The following is a 12,999-nucleotide window of genomic DNA, read 5'->3' as shown; positions in this document are numbered from 1 at the left end:
TCCATCCATCCATCCATCCATCCATCCATCCATCCATTTTCTTTACACCCTTGTCCCTTATTGGGGTCGGGAGGGGTGCTGCTGCCAACTCCCCAGGGAAACATGAACTCATTAATTACTAAGTAAAAGTTCTGAAACACTAATCAAATGAAAGAAAAGTTTAAATAAAGAAAGATAATTACAGGCACATTCTTAGATAGAAGTTATTAAAGTTCTCTAATGTTGGATTTCTTCCATACTAAATAAATGCACTCAAAAAAGTTGATTTTTTCTTTTCAGTGTGATCACAATATAACCCAAATTTAAGTGCTGCATGTGTTTATATGGGCACCTTGTGTCTCACCATCTACTTCAAATCCAGTCTTATATCTTAAAGCATTTTATGTCAACATAGTTCTCAAAACAACACAACAGTCTTAGAAAAATAGAATGATGTTAAACACATTAGCAAATCTACAAAGAAATCAGCATTTTGCCTTGTAGTATTTTCCACTGATTGATAATTATGCAAAGACCAACAACATCATATATATATATCCCAGCTTCTGATGGGGAATTTATTTAATTATTCCACAGATGAATATTGCATTGGTTATACTTGTATCTATATTTAAATATATTTTTGAATGAATAATTTAACAGCTACTTTTTAACTTTCTGTGGTGGGTTAAAGTACAAGATTGCCCTCTAATCAAATATTTGCTTTTAAGTGTTTGAAAATGCAGTGGGATGTGCCCATCTTTGTCAATACACTGTAAATGCACACACGAAAATAATAATAATTTCTGCAAATTATTACAGAAACAAAAAAGGAATAAAAGCCTTCAGTCAGCCGGTATGTTTTCCAACCTTCAGTCTGCCTTTTCTTTATCTCCAGCTTTCCCAGCTGCGTGGGAGGGACAAGAATTTCACCTTGCTCCATGCCCTTCTGGAGCAGATCATGTTGCAGGAACCGGGCCTGGCCACTTTTACCCAGGACTTGGCAGAATTTGAAACTGTCCCTGGAGGTATTCGCTTGTCAAGATTTGATCAAAACAGCAGCAGAAAAAAAAAATCTGTGGGGTGCTTTTGAGTTAAGGGCTGTTAAATGAAACGTACATTTATATTTAATACCACTGTTGGTGTTTTTCTGCCCCTCTCCTTTGGAAAGCTTCCATCAAAGGCTTGACCGCAGAAGTGGATGGTGAGTAGATCACATTTTACTACAATATCCAAAGACTGGTTTTCACTATGCTGAAACTGCTGTAGGTGGAGTTGTGAGAAAGCATTACATCTTCATTGTATTTCAGTATATTTTGTCAAAACATTATGATGTTTTTCCATAAGGTCTGAGCTGAGGATGTTATGTTTTTGCAGTGCTGAAGAACGAAGTGCAGAAAGTACTTCATTACAGAAAAACCATCAGGAAGAGAAACATTGCAGCTCATCACCCAAACTTCACTAAAGATCTTAAGGTAAAGTAGAAATGTCTTGTCATTTCTAGTTCCCTCTACAGTCAATAGGAAAATACTTCCATTAATGAAAAAATAAAATAAAATAAAATAGCGGGCTGTGTTAATAGCATAAATACTACAGGAAATATAGCAGGCCTCCATAATCTGAACTATAGCGGCATCATTTAGCTGTTGAATGAAAGTGGCCTGAGATTAGAGCCTTGAGGAACCTCTCGTGATTTTTGTTTGATCAGAATTATTACACATGTAATTACACATGTAATTACACTGTATATTATAAAGAGACAAAATATAAAAGTAAGAATCACATAACAGCATAAGACTGAAACAAAAACTTACACCCAAGGCCTGATACACCAGCTGCTGCAAAGTTTTATTTTAAGTAACATTCAAAGTCCCTTTTTTTATTTACCATGGTTGCATTTGTATTTATTGTCTTGATATTAATATCAACACTGTGCATTCTTCTCATTTTGGTAAATCATAATCTCTTAGAGCTACGCAATACATTACATTTCACTCATCTTTGCAATATCAATATTTACAGTATCTCAATTCCCAAGAACTGTTTTGGTGCAGGATCTGTTAGGCCGTTTTACATGTATAAGCATCTCAATATTTTGCAGCTCTATGTTTGTCCACACATTATGCAGCCTCACCGACATCCTCTAAAATCGACAGGTACCAAGAAATTATAGATTATTATGATTTATTCAGGAAACAAGGACAAACTGCATAGCAATTCAAATAATGGATTTCAGTCTACAAGACATTCATGTATTCATTCTTTGGGGGTGAACACAAGTTGAATTTCGTCACCAGCACAAGTTTGTATGGCTAAGAAAGGGGATAGGGAAGATTCCTGGTGAAACTTTAAAACTCCTTTGAATAATTTCTGCAGAGAGACAAAAACAAACTTGAGTATTACGGGCTGCTTCAGTCATGTGGCAGCAGACTAGACCTGCTGTCAGAAACTATACATCAGAAAAAACAAACATCTAATTCTGTTTCTATGTATTTTTGTGCTGAGCAGGCAGCTTTGGCAATGCATCATAAGATGATGTTGATTTACATCTTTCTGACCTGCATCATATCTCTTATTCTGTAGGAGGTTATATTTTTCTTTCAGGCATAATTTGCAGGAATTTATTTTCTACTGTGTTAAATGCAAATAAATGGCTATGTGATGCTAATAGCTTCGCCCTTTTATATTATGAGAATATTTAGACATTTTCAAAAATGGGCAAAACAAATGTCAGAGTAGATGGTTATTTGAATGTAAAGTTGGAGAATATAAATACATTTAAGTTCCTTTACTCAATGTAATGCACTGTGCTGGAGTTATTCCCACTTTTTCACTTAATCTTTAAAAAGAGCAAATATATAGTTTTTGTAGTTCTTGACTTTCTATGCTAACATCTTTAAATCACTGAATTTTTATTAGATTTTCAATTTTGCTAATTTTTTTTAATCACATCAGCTTTACAATGAATAGAGGTGTGTGTGGTTTGCTCACAAACTCCTTGTGCTCTCCTCCGTATCGCAGATGGCAATAGAGAAGTACAACCTGCAACTCGAGTCGCTGACGAAGACTTGTGAGGAGATGAAGAAACTCTACTCTGTCATACTGGTAATCCCTGAGTTATTATTTCAATCTCTCTTTTGTACAGCTCCAAGGATGGATGCCCCCGCCGCCCCCCGTCCTGGTAGTTTCTAGATTGCTGTCTTCAATTATTTGTCACCTCATCTCCCCCGATGCTACGCTGTCACAGCTACATATATTTCAAAGAGGGGGAAGGTTACATCTGTAGCACCAGGTGTTCATAATGCATATTATATGGTGTTTATTGTAACTGCATTTGTGTAACGTTAAATCTACAGTACCTTGCAAAAGTGTTCATGCCCCTTGGTCTTTTTCACATTTTGTCATGTTAGACTTCTGGTATTTCAATGCGATTTTTTTTGTGAGTGCATTTGCACCAGCCTCTTAGTGCTTGAATTATCATATCAAAGCAAATACTTGAATACTTTAAATGTTTTCAGCTTTGGGTGGATGTTTAGGTTGTTTGTCCTACTTTAAGGTGAGCCTGCAGCATCCCAGCCTATAGAAGGTTTTCTTCCAGCATAAACTTTTACTTTGCTTCATCCATCTTCCTATCAGCTCTGACCAACTTCTGTGTCTCCACTGAAGAAAACACTTTCTTTGTCATTGTGGCTGCATCTCCCTCATGGCTTGTGCCATGCTGCAAAGGGGATTTATATGGTTTTATTTTAATAATGGCTTTCCATTGCTACTTTTCATGAAGGCCAGATTTATGGACTGTGTAGCTCTCAATTTCTGCAGCTCCTCCAGAGTCACCATCAGCTTTTTGCTCTCAAATTAATGCTCTCCTTGCCCAGCCTGCTGGGTTAGGTAGGCAATCTTTCTTGTTGGTTTGCAATTATACTATGCTTTTAACCTAACCTGGATTTAAACTTCTTCACAACTTCATCCCCACATGTCTGCTGTGTTCCTTTGTCTTCTCAATGCTTTTTATTTACCACTGTTCTTCACTAACTTCTAAGGTATTTCCAGAACATTGTTTTTGGTCTTGAGCTCCACTGGATTCTATTTACTACTTTACTTGGTGACATTTAAAAGCAGAGGTGCGGTAAAAAAAATCAGTTCTACCGAAAACTGCAATTCTGAACCTATTCCAAATGCTCAAAAATCGATTTAAAGATGCGTTTAAGTCGCTTCTATTTGTGAGTATACAACATATTGCATTATGTGTTCACTTGACCACAGTAGGAGGTTGTCTTACCCATTCTAGGTATTTTGAATAATTCTTTGATATTTATTGTTTTTTAAGAAAAAACCAGGAAGATAAGCTAACCTAGTATTGGTAATTTAAGGTAAAGAATTTTCTGCACAAACTTATTTTGATCTGATTGAATAATAATTGTGCAACCATTATATAATTGTGTTTGTGTCCTATTACTTTGCAGTCTTTTCTTATTTCATTCACATCATTTAAACAGAATCTCTAAACTATTTGAATAGAAAAATTGGTTTGAATCAAAAATTGGTTCTGAATCGAATCGTGACCCTAAAAATTGTAATCAAATCGTTAGATGCTGAAAGATTCACATCTCTTTTTAAAAGCGGTGAGTTGCACTGAATTTTATGTCAATGTGTTACAGTAAAAGAGGCTAATCACACTTTTCCAATTTTTTATACTATATGTGTTTTAAGCCTCTTCACATGTTGCTATAGTTGTGTTCAGTGGTCATTTCCAAAAAGCCTCTGTAGAGGTTATGGAGTATTTCTGATGTGAATCAGCCTCTAGAAACAGTGATAACTCATAATAAGTCTGTCTGTGAACCGCCGTCTCCTATGAACATTCATCTCAACAAGAAATCTCCCATAAAGCAAACTCCTCTGTCACATAGATCAGATTTAGTGGAATCGCTGCTCCCTTTGTAATCTTTCATCACTCCTTCTATTAAGAAGAACATTTTCTTTGCTCACTAAACCGCCACGATTAGGCTTCTACAGCTCAGTCCCACTACTGACACCTTAACTGGTGCCATGGCTTTTTCTTATAGAGTTCCCACAAAAAAACAATCAATACAAAAAGTAGCTGCAAGTTTCTCATCACTTTTGTATGTCTGAGGACAATCTATCATCATAGAGTCCACTCACCCTTCCTGCTGTATTTGAAGACTGAGATATGATGGTGCAAGATGGAGCTTTAGGCCTGCAAGGGAATTGTGTTATTATTACACCCACTGAAAGTCTCCTCTGCACTGCACACAGTTACATAGACGTGGACGCAGAGGGACTGTCAGCGTCTCTCTATGAAGCTCTTTTTATCTGCTGATGGATGAGCTTATTTGGTGGCTTTCGAACAAAATTCTGAAACCTTGGCAAGTTCAAGAAAATAGTTCAATGAGCTTCAACATGCATGTTTGCTTTTTAGGATTTAATAGTAAAAACCATGAAGTCTCAGTTCAGTACAACTAAAACTAGTTTCTGACTTTATTGAGTTATGCAACTCATCAGGAAACCTGGGCAAAATCATCCTCTGATAATTTTCTGAGTTCAGATTGCTTCTAAATCAAGGTCTGGGTCTTTCTAACAATTAGTGTTCCAGAGCCTAGAAACGACACCAGAAAAACAAAACAAAATAGAAATAAGAAAGCTGTTCCATTTTGATTTCAGGACAAGTGGTTTTCATATTTTCTTAACATTAGCCAAGAAAGTGTAAGCATATTGACTGTTTAGTTTATCTTATTAGTTTATCAAAAACAAGGACAATGTACAAAAAAACATTAATGACAGATGCTTTGCACCAGATTTAGCTTAAGCTAGTTTCCATCTGCAGTCCCTGAGCAGATGAGCAAGTCGAATATCATAAAACATTCACTGAAAGTCTCCATATACCCTACATACAATCACTATGCAAGGTCATAAAAATATGACATAATCAATACTTAATGCCAAACTTCTGCTCTGCAATCACTAATGCAGAGAATTATTTTTCAATGTGAACACTGCTGGTTTTCTGAGAGCCGCTTTGTGACATTACGAGAAAAGTCCTTCATGTCAGCGGAAAGCTTAAGATTTTATGGGAGTTTGTTCCATTCTGTAATACATTTGAATGAAAAAACTGCCTGTGCAAATGCTGAGGTACGTTTACTAGAAAAAAATAAATGCCAAAACAAAAAACAAAAAAAAAATTGTGTCCACGTTTGGTGTTTGATAATTGGTAGACCTACTTACTGCCATGCATGTGGGTTAAGTATGAGTTGTTGTGACTCTTCAATTAGGTCAAATTAAAATATACATTTTAAAAAAATGTGGTTGAGGGTGAGGGCCAGGCTTAATAAAGTTAACAGCCAGTGCTCACTTCCTTTATAACATGAAAGATCTGATATGAGGACTTAATCAGTGTCATAAAGGTTCAATGGATTTTTCCAAGGTAAAGTAATCACAGAGCAAAGCTCAGAAACCACTCGGTGGATTTGGGTGCAAATATCACACTTCCTGAAAGCAAGCTTTCCGTTCTGGAAAGGTTAGCAGGTTAATATTTGCATAAACTGAGTGAAGGTTAGATGATTTAAAAGCAGCCTCCGTAGAGAGGTTCTGAGTTTGGAGGAAATGTAATTAGGCAAAAAAAAAGAAAAAAAGAAAATGGACTTAACCAGAGAAGATGTATAATGCATTTAGTTTTTGCCACAATGGGTTTAGGATTAGGGTTATTATCAGGGAACTTTCATTTAGACAATAATAATCCTAGTTATTTACAAAATGCAGTTTGGAAATGGCGATTTAATTTATCATTGAAAAATCTGGACAAACTGTGTCCAGTGTTACTTTTGGCATAAAATAACAATGAATAACCACATCCATGTTATCTATTGTCACTAGCTACCATCAGACCCTCATAATCAAGAAATAAAATATCAGCCTGACAACGTGACATAGCCTCAAAGAAATCTGAAAAAGCAACACATCCTGCTTTGGTCTAAAATAAATTGTTAAATTACAAAGCAGATTACAAAAACATAAAAATATATAATTTTACAAAGACTTTCTAAAGGCTTTAGGAAAAGCGGTGAACCGCAGTGATCAGTGCTCAAACTTCACAGGTGTGGATGGTCACATATTTTTTAATTAAGACGCCACAGGAGTACCTAACAAGGCTTTTCTTTTAAATAATTTCAATGCTACTCCTGCTCAGCCACTTCATTCTTTTTCAAGCTGGGTTCAGTAACATTTGAAGCAAGTTAATGATGTGAAAGAAAATCTACAGAGTGGCAGTTTCACAAAAGCCAAATTAGCAAACTGAGCTCAGAGTAGCACTCAGCAAGCTTGTAGAAAAGAAGATGAGTAGCAGTCTGTAAGTAACATTCTTGTAGCCACCGCCTTTCCCTAATTTTTCTCAAGTAATGCTTTAAACAGGCCATTATAGCCAGTTTGTAACATCTTAATCAAAAATTGGATTTAATAAGTCTTGGCATCTTTGTGTCCCCGGCTCTGATTTACTTAAGTTGCAAACTGTTGCTAAAAATGGCTAGTTTTGCTGTAATATAACCACCTCTGATTATTTACTGTTCTATACCTAAAGACAAATTAACAGCCTGAGAAAAACTTTTTTTTTAGTTATGGAAGATAATGCTGGAACATTATTTGCCCAAGGCAGCTTTTCTGTCTATGCATTTGAATGGCAAGGTAGATATCCAGTAGCAGTAGGAAAAAAATCATAAAGCAGTTGCTGAAAAAAGTAGAAAGTAAAAATTAATCCAAATGGTAACAAGATATTTTTTATTTCCTTTACTCAAAACTTTTCACCCTAAAATATAATGTTTTTAAGTGCTACATGAGCATCATCTTGAATCAGTTATCCCAGTGTTATTAGTAATGGTGGCACAATAGCTGTGACATTTAAAACATTTAACAGGTTGACCTTTAACTGAAAAATTTTCCTCAGGGAAAGAGTTATATGCTAATCACCAGGGAGAGTGACCAAAATATGGCATCGTACCTGCTGGTGTTTGAGCATCAGCATTCTGCCACTGCAATCTTGTTATTTGGAAATTGCTGTCTAATTTCTCACAGATTTTCATGCCCCTGTCACTTTAACATTTGACTTTTGCTACTGTAGCACCCTAGGAGCTTATTTGTTTTCCCATTGGCCATTAGTATTCCTGTTTCCTGTGTGCTAAAGCTGAGGATAAGGATGTGCCTAAAAGGTGGAGGGGGAAGTTCAGACCGACTTGTGAGGGAAGCACCTTTTAGTTCGGAGAATGAAGAATCTGAAACATTTTGTCACATGTCAATGCCCTTTTATAGTGAGCATAATAGTGGATATAGTCAACAGGGAGATTGGGGCAAATAAAATAAAACAAATTCTCAGAAATATTTTTTTTTATTTGATATATTGACACTAAAAGTGACATAAAATACATAATTGAATGCAATCTCCATAAAGTGTGCTGCATTTTTAGCAAATAAACACAAGCAATGCTGTCTTTTATTTATCACATGGAGTAAATTGAGACAACCCAATTTAAATAAAATAAGGATATTGTGCTTCTTTTTCCATTTTATAAAAATATTATTTCTAGTATCCACAGACAATAGGGCTTTGATAAACGGAGAAGCTTTCACACAGCATCAAATAACTGTTTTATTATGAATGAGGGAAAAAGATAACCTGAAACATTTATTGTCTGAAAAAACAAAGACCTTATCAATTTGAAATTAGTTGTCACTTCTGCAAAAATGTCTTAGCATAAATTGGTATTTGGCATCTTTGTTACCTTAAATATAGATAACTTTCTTTTTTAAGAAAAAGGAAAAATCTCCTCAAACAAATGGTGCACAACAATATTCAGAAAAAAATATTTAATTGGTTATTGTGCAGTTTGAGATACTAATCAGGAAAGGTCAAGGAAACATGAGTCATGATGTGCATGGACTTGCTTCTTCTCTGCAGCTTTTCTAAAGAACATTGATGGGCTAATAAAAACTAAAACACAAAAATATTTTTTGTTTAAAAAAAATAGTTAGAAGCTGTAAAAAATCTGAAAATCAGATTTTCCTTCCAGGATGTCCACAACTCCAAACATGTCTGTAGCTACAATGAACTGGTTTAGATGATTGAATATCCATGTGTTAGAATGGCCTAGTCAAAGATATGTTTGTCAAGACTTGCCAACTGATGCTCACAGCTCTTCCCTTATCTATCTAACATCTTATCTAATATCTTTTCAGAAGAAAATAATCAGAAATACCTGTATTTAGATGTGAGAGACATGTGTGACTGAGTCCAAAGAAGTTAACATAATGAAAGGAGTTTCGACAAAGTGTTATACAAGAATAAGTTGTTGTTTCTCCCCCCTCCGCCCCTCCCCACAGAAATATGAAATCAGGCAGAAATATCAGGTATATGAGAAAATATTTCCTTCTTACACAGAGGAAGATAATAATTCCACTACAAATAGGTCAACAAGAACTCTGGACATAATTTAGAAACATTTCTCCATTAGCACATTGTTAAAGGGCTGAACGTTAAAGGCAAAAAGGGCAACAATTTGTTTTTTATTGAGGATTATGTGTCTGACAGAGCAATGCTTTTAGAGCAGGTTCTTATGAAAAGTTTTATGAATACAAAGCAGGATCTTATTCTGAAGGAATCCCGCAGTGCTGAATGATCTTTGATATTGTTCGTACTGTTTGTGTATTTATAAAGGATGATGTCTCTGCTGCAGCTTTTCTTGAGCTTAATGCAAGACAGTCAGCATGTCAACTAAAAACATTTCCATCTCCTTTATGAAGAGTTCATTTTTACTTTTAATTTATAAAAGTTAGTAGAGGGAAAAGTACAATAAATATCAGAGGAGCTCAGGTCTGAGCCCCAGTCTGTGCTGTTGCAACAGCATTCGATAAGTCAATTAGCAGAGTTTGCTACTGTGACCCTTTAAGGACAAAGTTTGACTTAAGAAATTCCAGTGCCGGTGACCCTTAACCACCGCGGGGTAAGTATTAATTAGGCGGTACATAACTTCCTCATTGTACGAGTGCACTCAAGAACATGAATGCATGCTGAAGCAGCGTATGAGCTAATTACATCAGAAAGCCATGAACAGAAAGAACATGCACTACCCAGACACCAAATCATTAATGAAAGTAAATGTAGTTATTAATTCTTAAACTGTTTTTGCAGACCCAAAGGTCTCATGAAGTGTAATTGCTGTCAAGCTGATTATTCAAAGAAGTAATCTTGTTATTTTTATATTTTTTGTGTTTATTATTACGTGTAGGTTAAATTTGGAGAACCACTGGATCAGGACTCCCAGGAGCTGTTCGGGATGATCTGTCAGTTCCTCCATGACTTTCAAAGGGTGCACGCTGAAACTGCTTGAATTGAAACTGTGTTAGCATAAATTAGAGAGGCGGTTTTATTTAGTCCCATTGTGGTGAGTATGACTGATGTCAAAGCTGATTTTGTACAATTACCACCAATTTGAGTTGTTGATTGGGTAATCAAACACAAATCTATAAACCAATGCATACACTAGTAACAGTCTAATGGTCACACATATATGTACCGTCTTCTATAAAGAGTAAATGAATGGTGAAGAAGAATCAGGAGAAATATAGAAACATTATATTTTAATTTTATGACGACTTCTGCAGCATTTCAAATCATCATGAGCCGAGAAAAATGTTTCTTTGTTACAGCTTTTTTTAAAAGAGATCCTCAAGTTCCCTTTGTGATATTTTCTATCATGTGCGCACAAGATTAAAAAGCTGTCAAAAGATGAAAATTCAAGGGCTCTGTAGCATAGTGATAGCAGAAAATAGGGAATCTTATTCAAGCCTGCCGTCGGCGTGTGAATCACTTATCAGGACATTTTGACAACGTTTGCGCAGGGATTATTGTTGGAAGGAGACCATGAGAGGGATTTTAAGAACATGTGGAGTTTTGCTGGACATTTTGAAGATGCTGAAGTTGGTCAAATACGTCTGGTAAAAACCCTCAACGATACAAGTCCAGCCGGAAGCATCTCTGCCATGAAGTCAAGTTTGTTTTCATACTTGTATGAAATGTAAGCAAAACATAGAAATGAAAGCAGTATGCCTGTAACACAAAAAATAAATAATACACAAAGAAAAGACTTGAGTATTTTTGATCCCTAAAAACAGAATTATCAACTATAATAAGTCAAGGGCACGTTGACGCCCCTCCACATTCTGCTCAGTGTCTCACCTGCTGCAGACACTCTGAAGAGTCTTACTCTGGATAAACAGGCCTTTTGACCGTCAAGCTAACAGCTTGTCAGAGTTCGGCAGATTCCAAAACAGATTAGTTGGAGGTTAAAACAACCTAATCATGAAAAATAAAAAAAATCATAGCTTTTAATGTAATTAACACTACCTCATTTTATTTTATTCAACATCTATTTCTTTTAAAAGTAATTTAAATTAAAACACAAGTTAGTCTGTCATGCATTAGCAGGAATTTTCCAAACATATTTTAGTCATTTGTCCCTATGCAGTTTTACATTGGAATGGGATTTACTCAGTTCCATCACGTCACACACACACACACACACCCCCCCACACACACACACACACACACACGCATGCCCACGCTGACAACTAAGGTCAATTTAGAGGGACGATTTAATCTGACATGCATGTTTTCATATTCTCTACTCATTCACATGCAGAACAGGCAGACTTTTGAGAGAAAAAGGCTCCAGCTGAGATTTGAACAAACCATCTTCTTGCTATGAGGCAACAGTGCTTCCTGTCACTCCATGGTGCAAGTCCTTCAGGTGAAACGTACTTCAAAACAAAACAAAACACTGTTCGTATATTTTATCATGATTTTGTTTTGTTTTACGCCACATCACAATTACATTAGAAGGTTAAACAGGTCAGTTTTCAAAGGTGCTGTTTATCTTCCACAATTAACTTCTGGTATTCAGAACACATGAAGATTCAGTATTTGTCTGTACTTACTCAACGGGCAGTTTGATTATTTTATGAGGTGCAATGAAATAATCATATTGCCGTGCAATACTTCTACCCTACCCATATCATCCTCAATACCAATCTGTGCAAGCACAATACACTTTTAAAAAAATGTTTTATTCCTTCTTTATTCAACCAGGAGAAACCCACAGTTCAGAGTCTCAATTAAAGTGGTGACAGCAGCTTCAAAAACTATAAAAAAACTAATAATGAGAACAATGACATGTACTGTGATCCAGTCAAACAAACAAAATAATTGATCAAAAATCAAAATATAAAAAAATCTAAATGTCAACATCCAATATTGACAATTCTTACACAATGTTTCAGGTAGATTAGATTAACTTGTGAGAGAGAGATTATATTGACAGCATGGCACTATTCTTTAAAGTGGAAAAAAAATGCAAAAAAATCATTGGGACTAACAGCATTCTTGCAAACTTTCCTGTGTAGATAATTTACGATGGAACCTTTATGCAGACTTGTGCAGATATTCTTGTAAAGTGTAAATGTAAATCAGTTCATTGATTTCCATTTACTACATTATTATTTACTACATTATTACATGTAAGAGGTTTGCTTGATATAAATTAGTACTTCGCTTGCTACGTTTGTTTTCAATTGAGCTTTTTATTCAAATTCTTAAGATTTAAAGTATCATTTATGCATAAAATTTGGAATAAAATATTAAACTACGAGACTTTTGGTGGCAAAAAACTATTACATCCTACATCAAAGTACATCCACAAAATGCATCTACTTTGGTGACAGAGAACGGTAGTAGTTCACCTCAAATGATTTAAAAGACACCATCAGATGGGTATTTCTTTGTAGGGGATAATTCAAATATTGCTGCAGACATATCAATTAAAACTGCACCAGTTCTTTGATAGAATGAAAACTGAAAGAGTCCTGCAGTAATGGGTGTGATTATTTTGAACATTTAGTCAGGCTCAGGGATTTTTCTTCTCCTACTACCTCAAAGGAAGCTCCAAGGCTCCCAGACAGTCGGGA

The 12,999-nt window shown here is 35.5% G+C and overlaps 1 protein-coding gene across 1 annotated transcript in view; it reads left to right on the top strand.

Annotated features, from left to right (window-relative positions):
• The window catches only part of LOC103150964 (formin-like protein 13), a 38,118-nt gene extending 27,005 nt beyond the window's left edge, over nt 1-11,113 (top strand). Inside the window, exons 13-17 of the mRNA XM_007570747.2 lie at nt 878-1,007; nt 1,151-1,183; nt 1,357-1,454; nt 3,001-3,084; nt 10,266-11,113. Coding sequence (XP_007570809.1) covers nt 878-1,007; nt 1,151-1,183; nt 1,357-1,454; nt 3,001-3,084; nt 10,266-10,367 — 447 coding nt within the window. The 3' untranslated portion in view covers nt 10,368-11,113. The remainder of the gene's footprint in view (nt 1-877; nt 1,008-1,150; nt 1,184-1,356; nt 1,455-3,000; nt 3,085-10,265) is intronic.
• The last annotated feature ends 1,886 nt before the right edge of the window (nt 11,114-12,999 follow it).

The sequence above is a fragment of the Poecilia formosa genome, unplaced genomic scaffold (assembly GCF_000485575.1).
Source record: "Poecilia formosa unplaced genomic scaffold, Poecilia_formosa-5.1.2 Scaffold268, whole genome shotgun sequence".
NCBI classification, from domain to species: Eukaryota; Metazoa; Chordata; class Actinopteri; order Cyprinodontiformes; family Poeciliidae; genus Poecilia; species Poecilia formosa.
The sequence above is the reverse complement of the archived record's forward strand: the minus strand, read 5'-3'. Positions and strand labels throughout refer to the sequence as shown.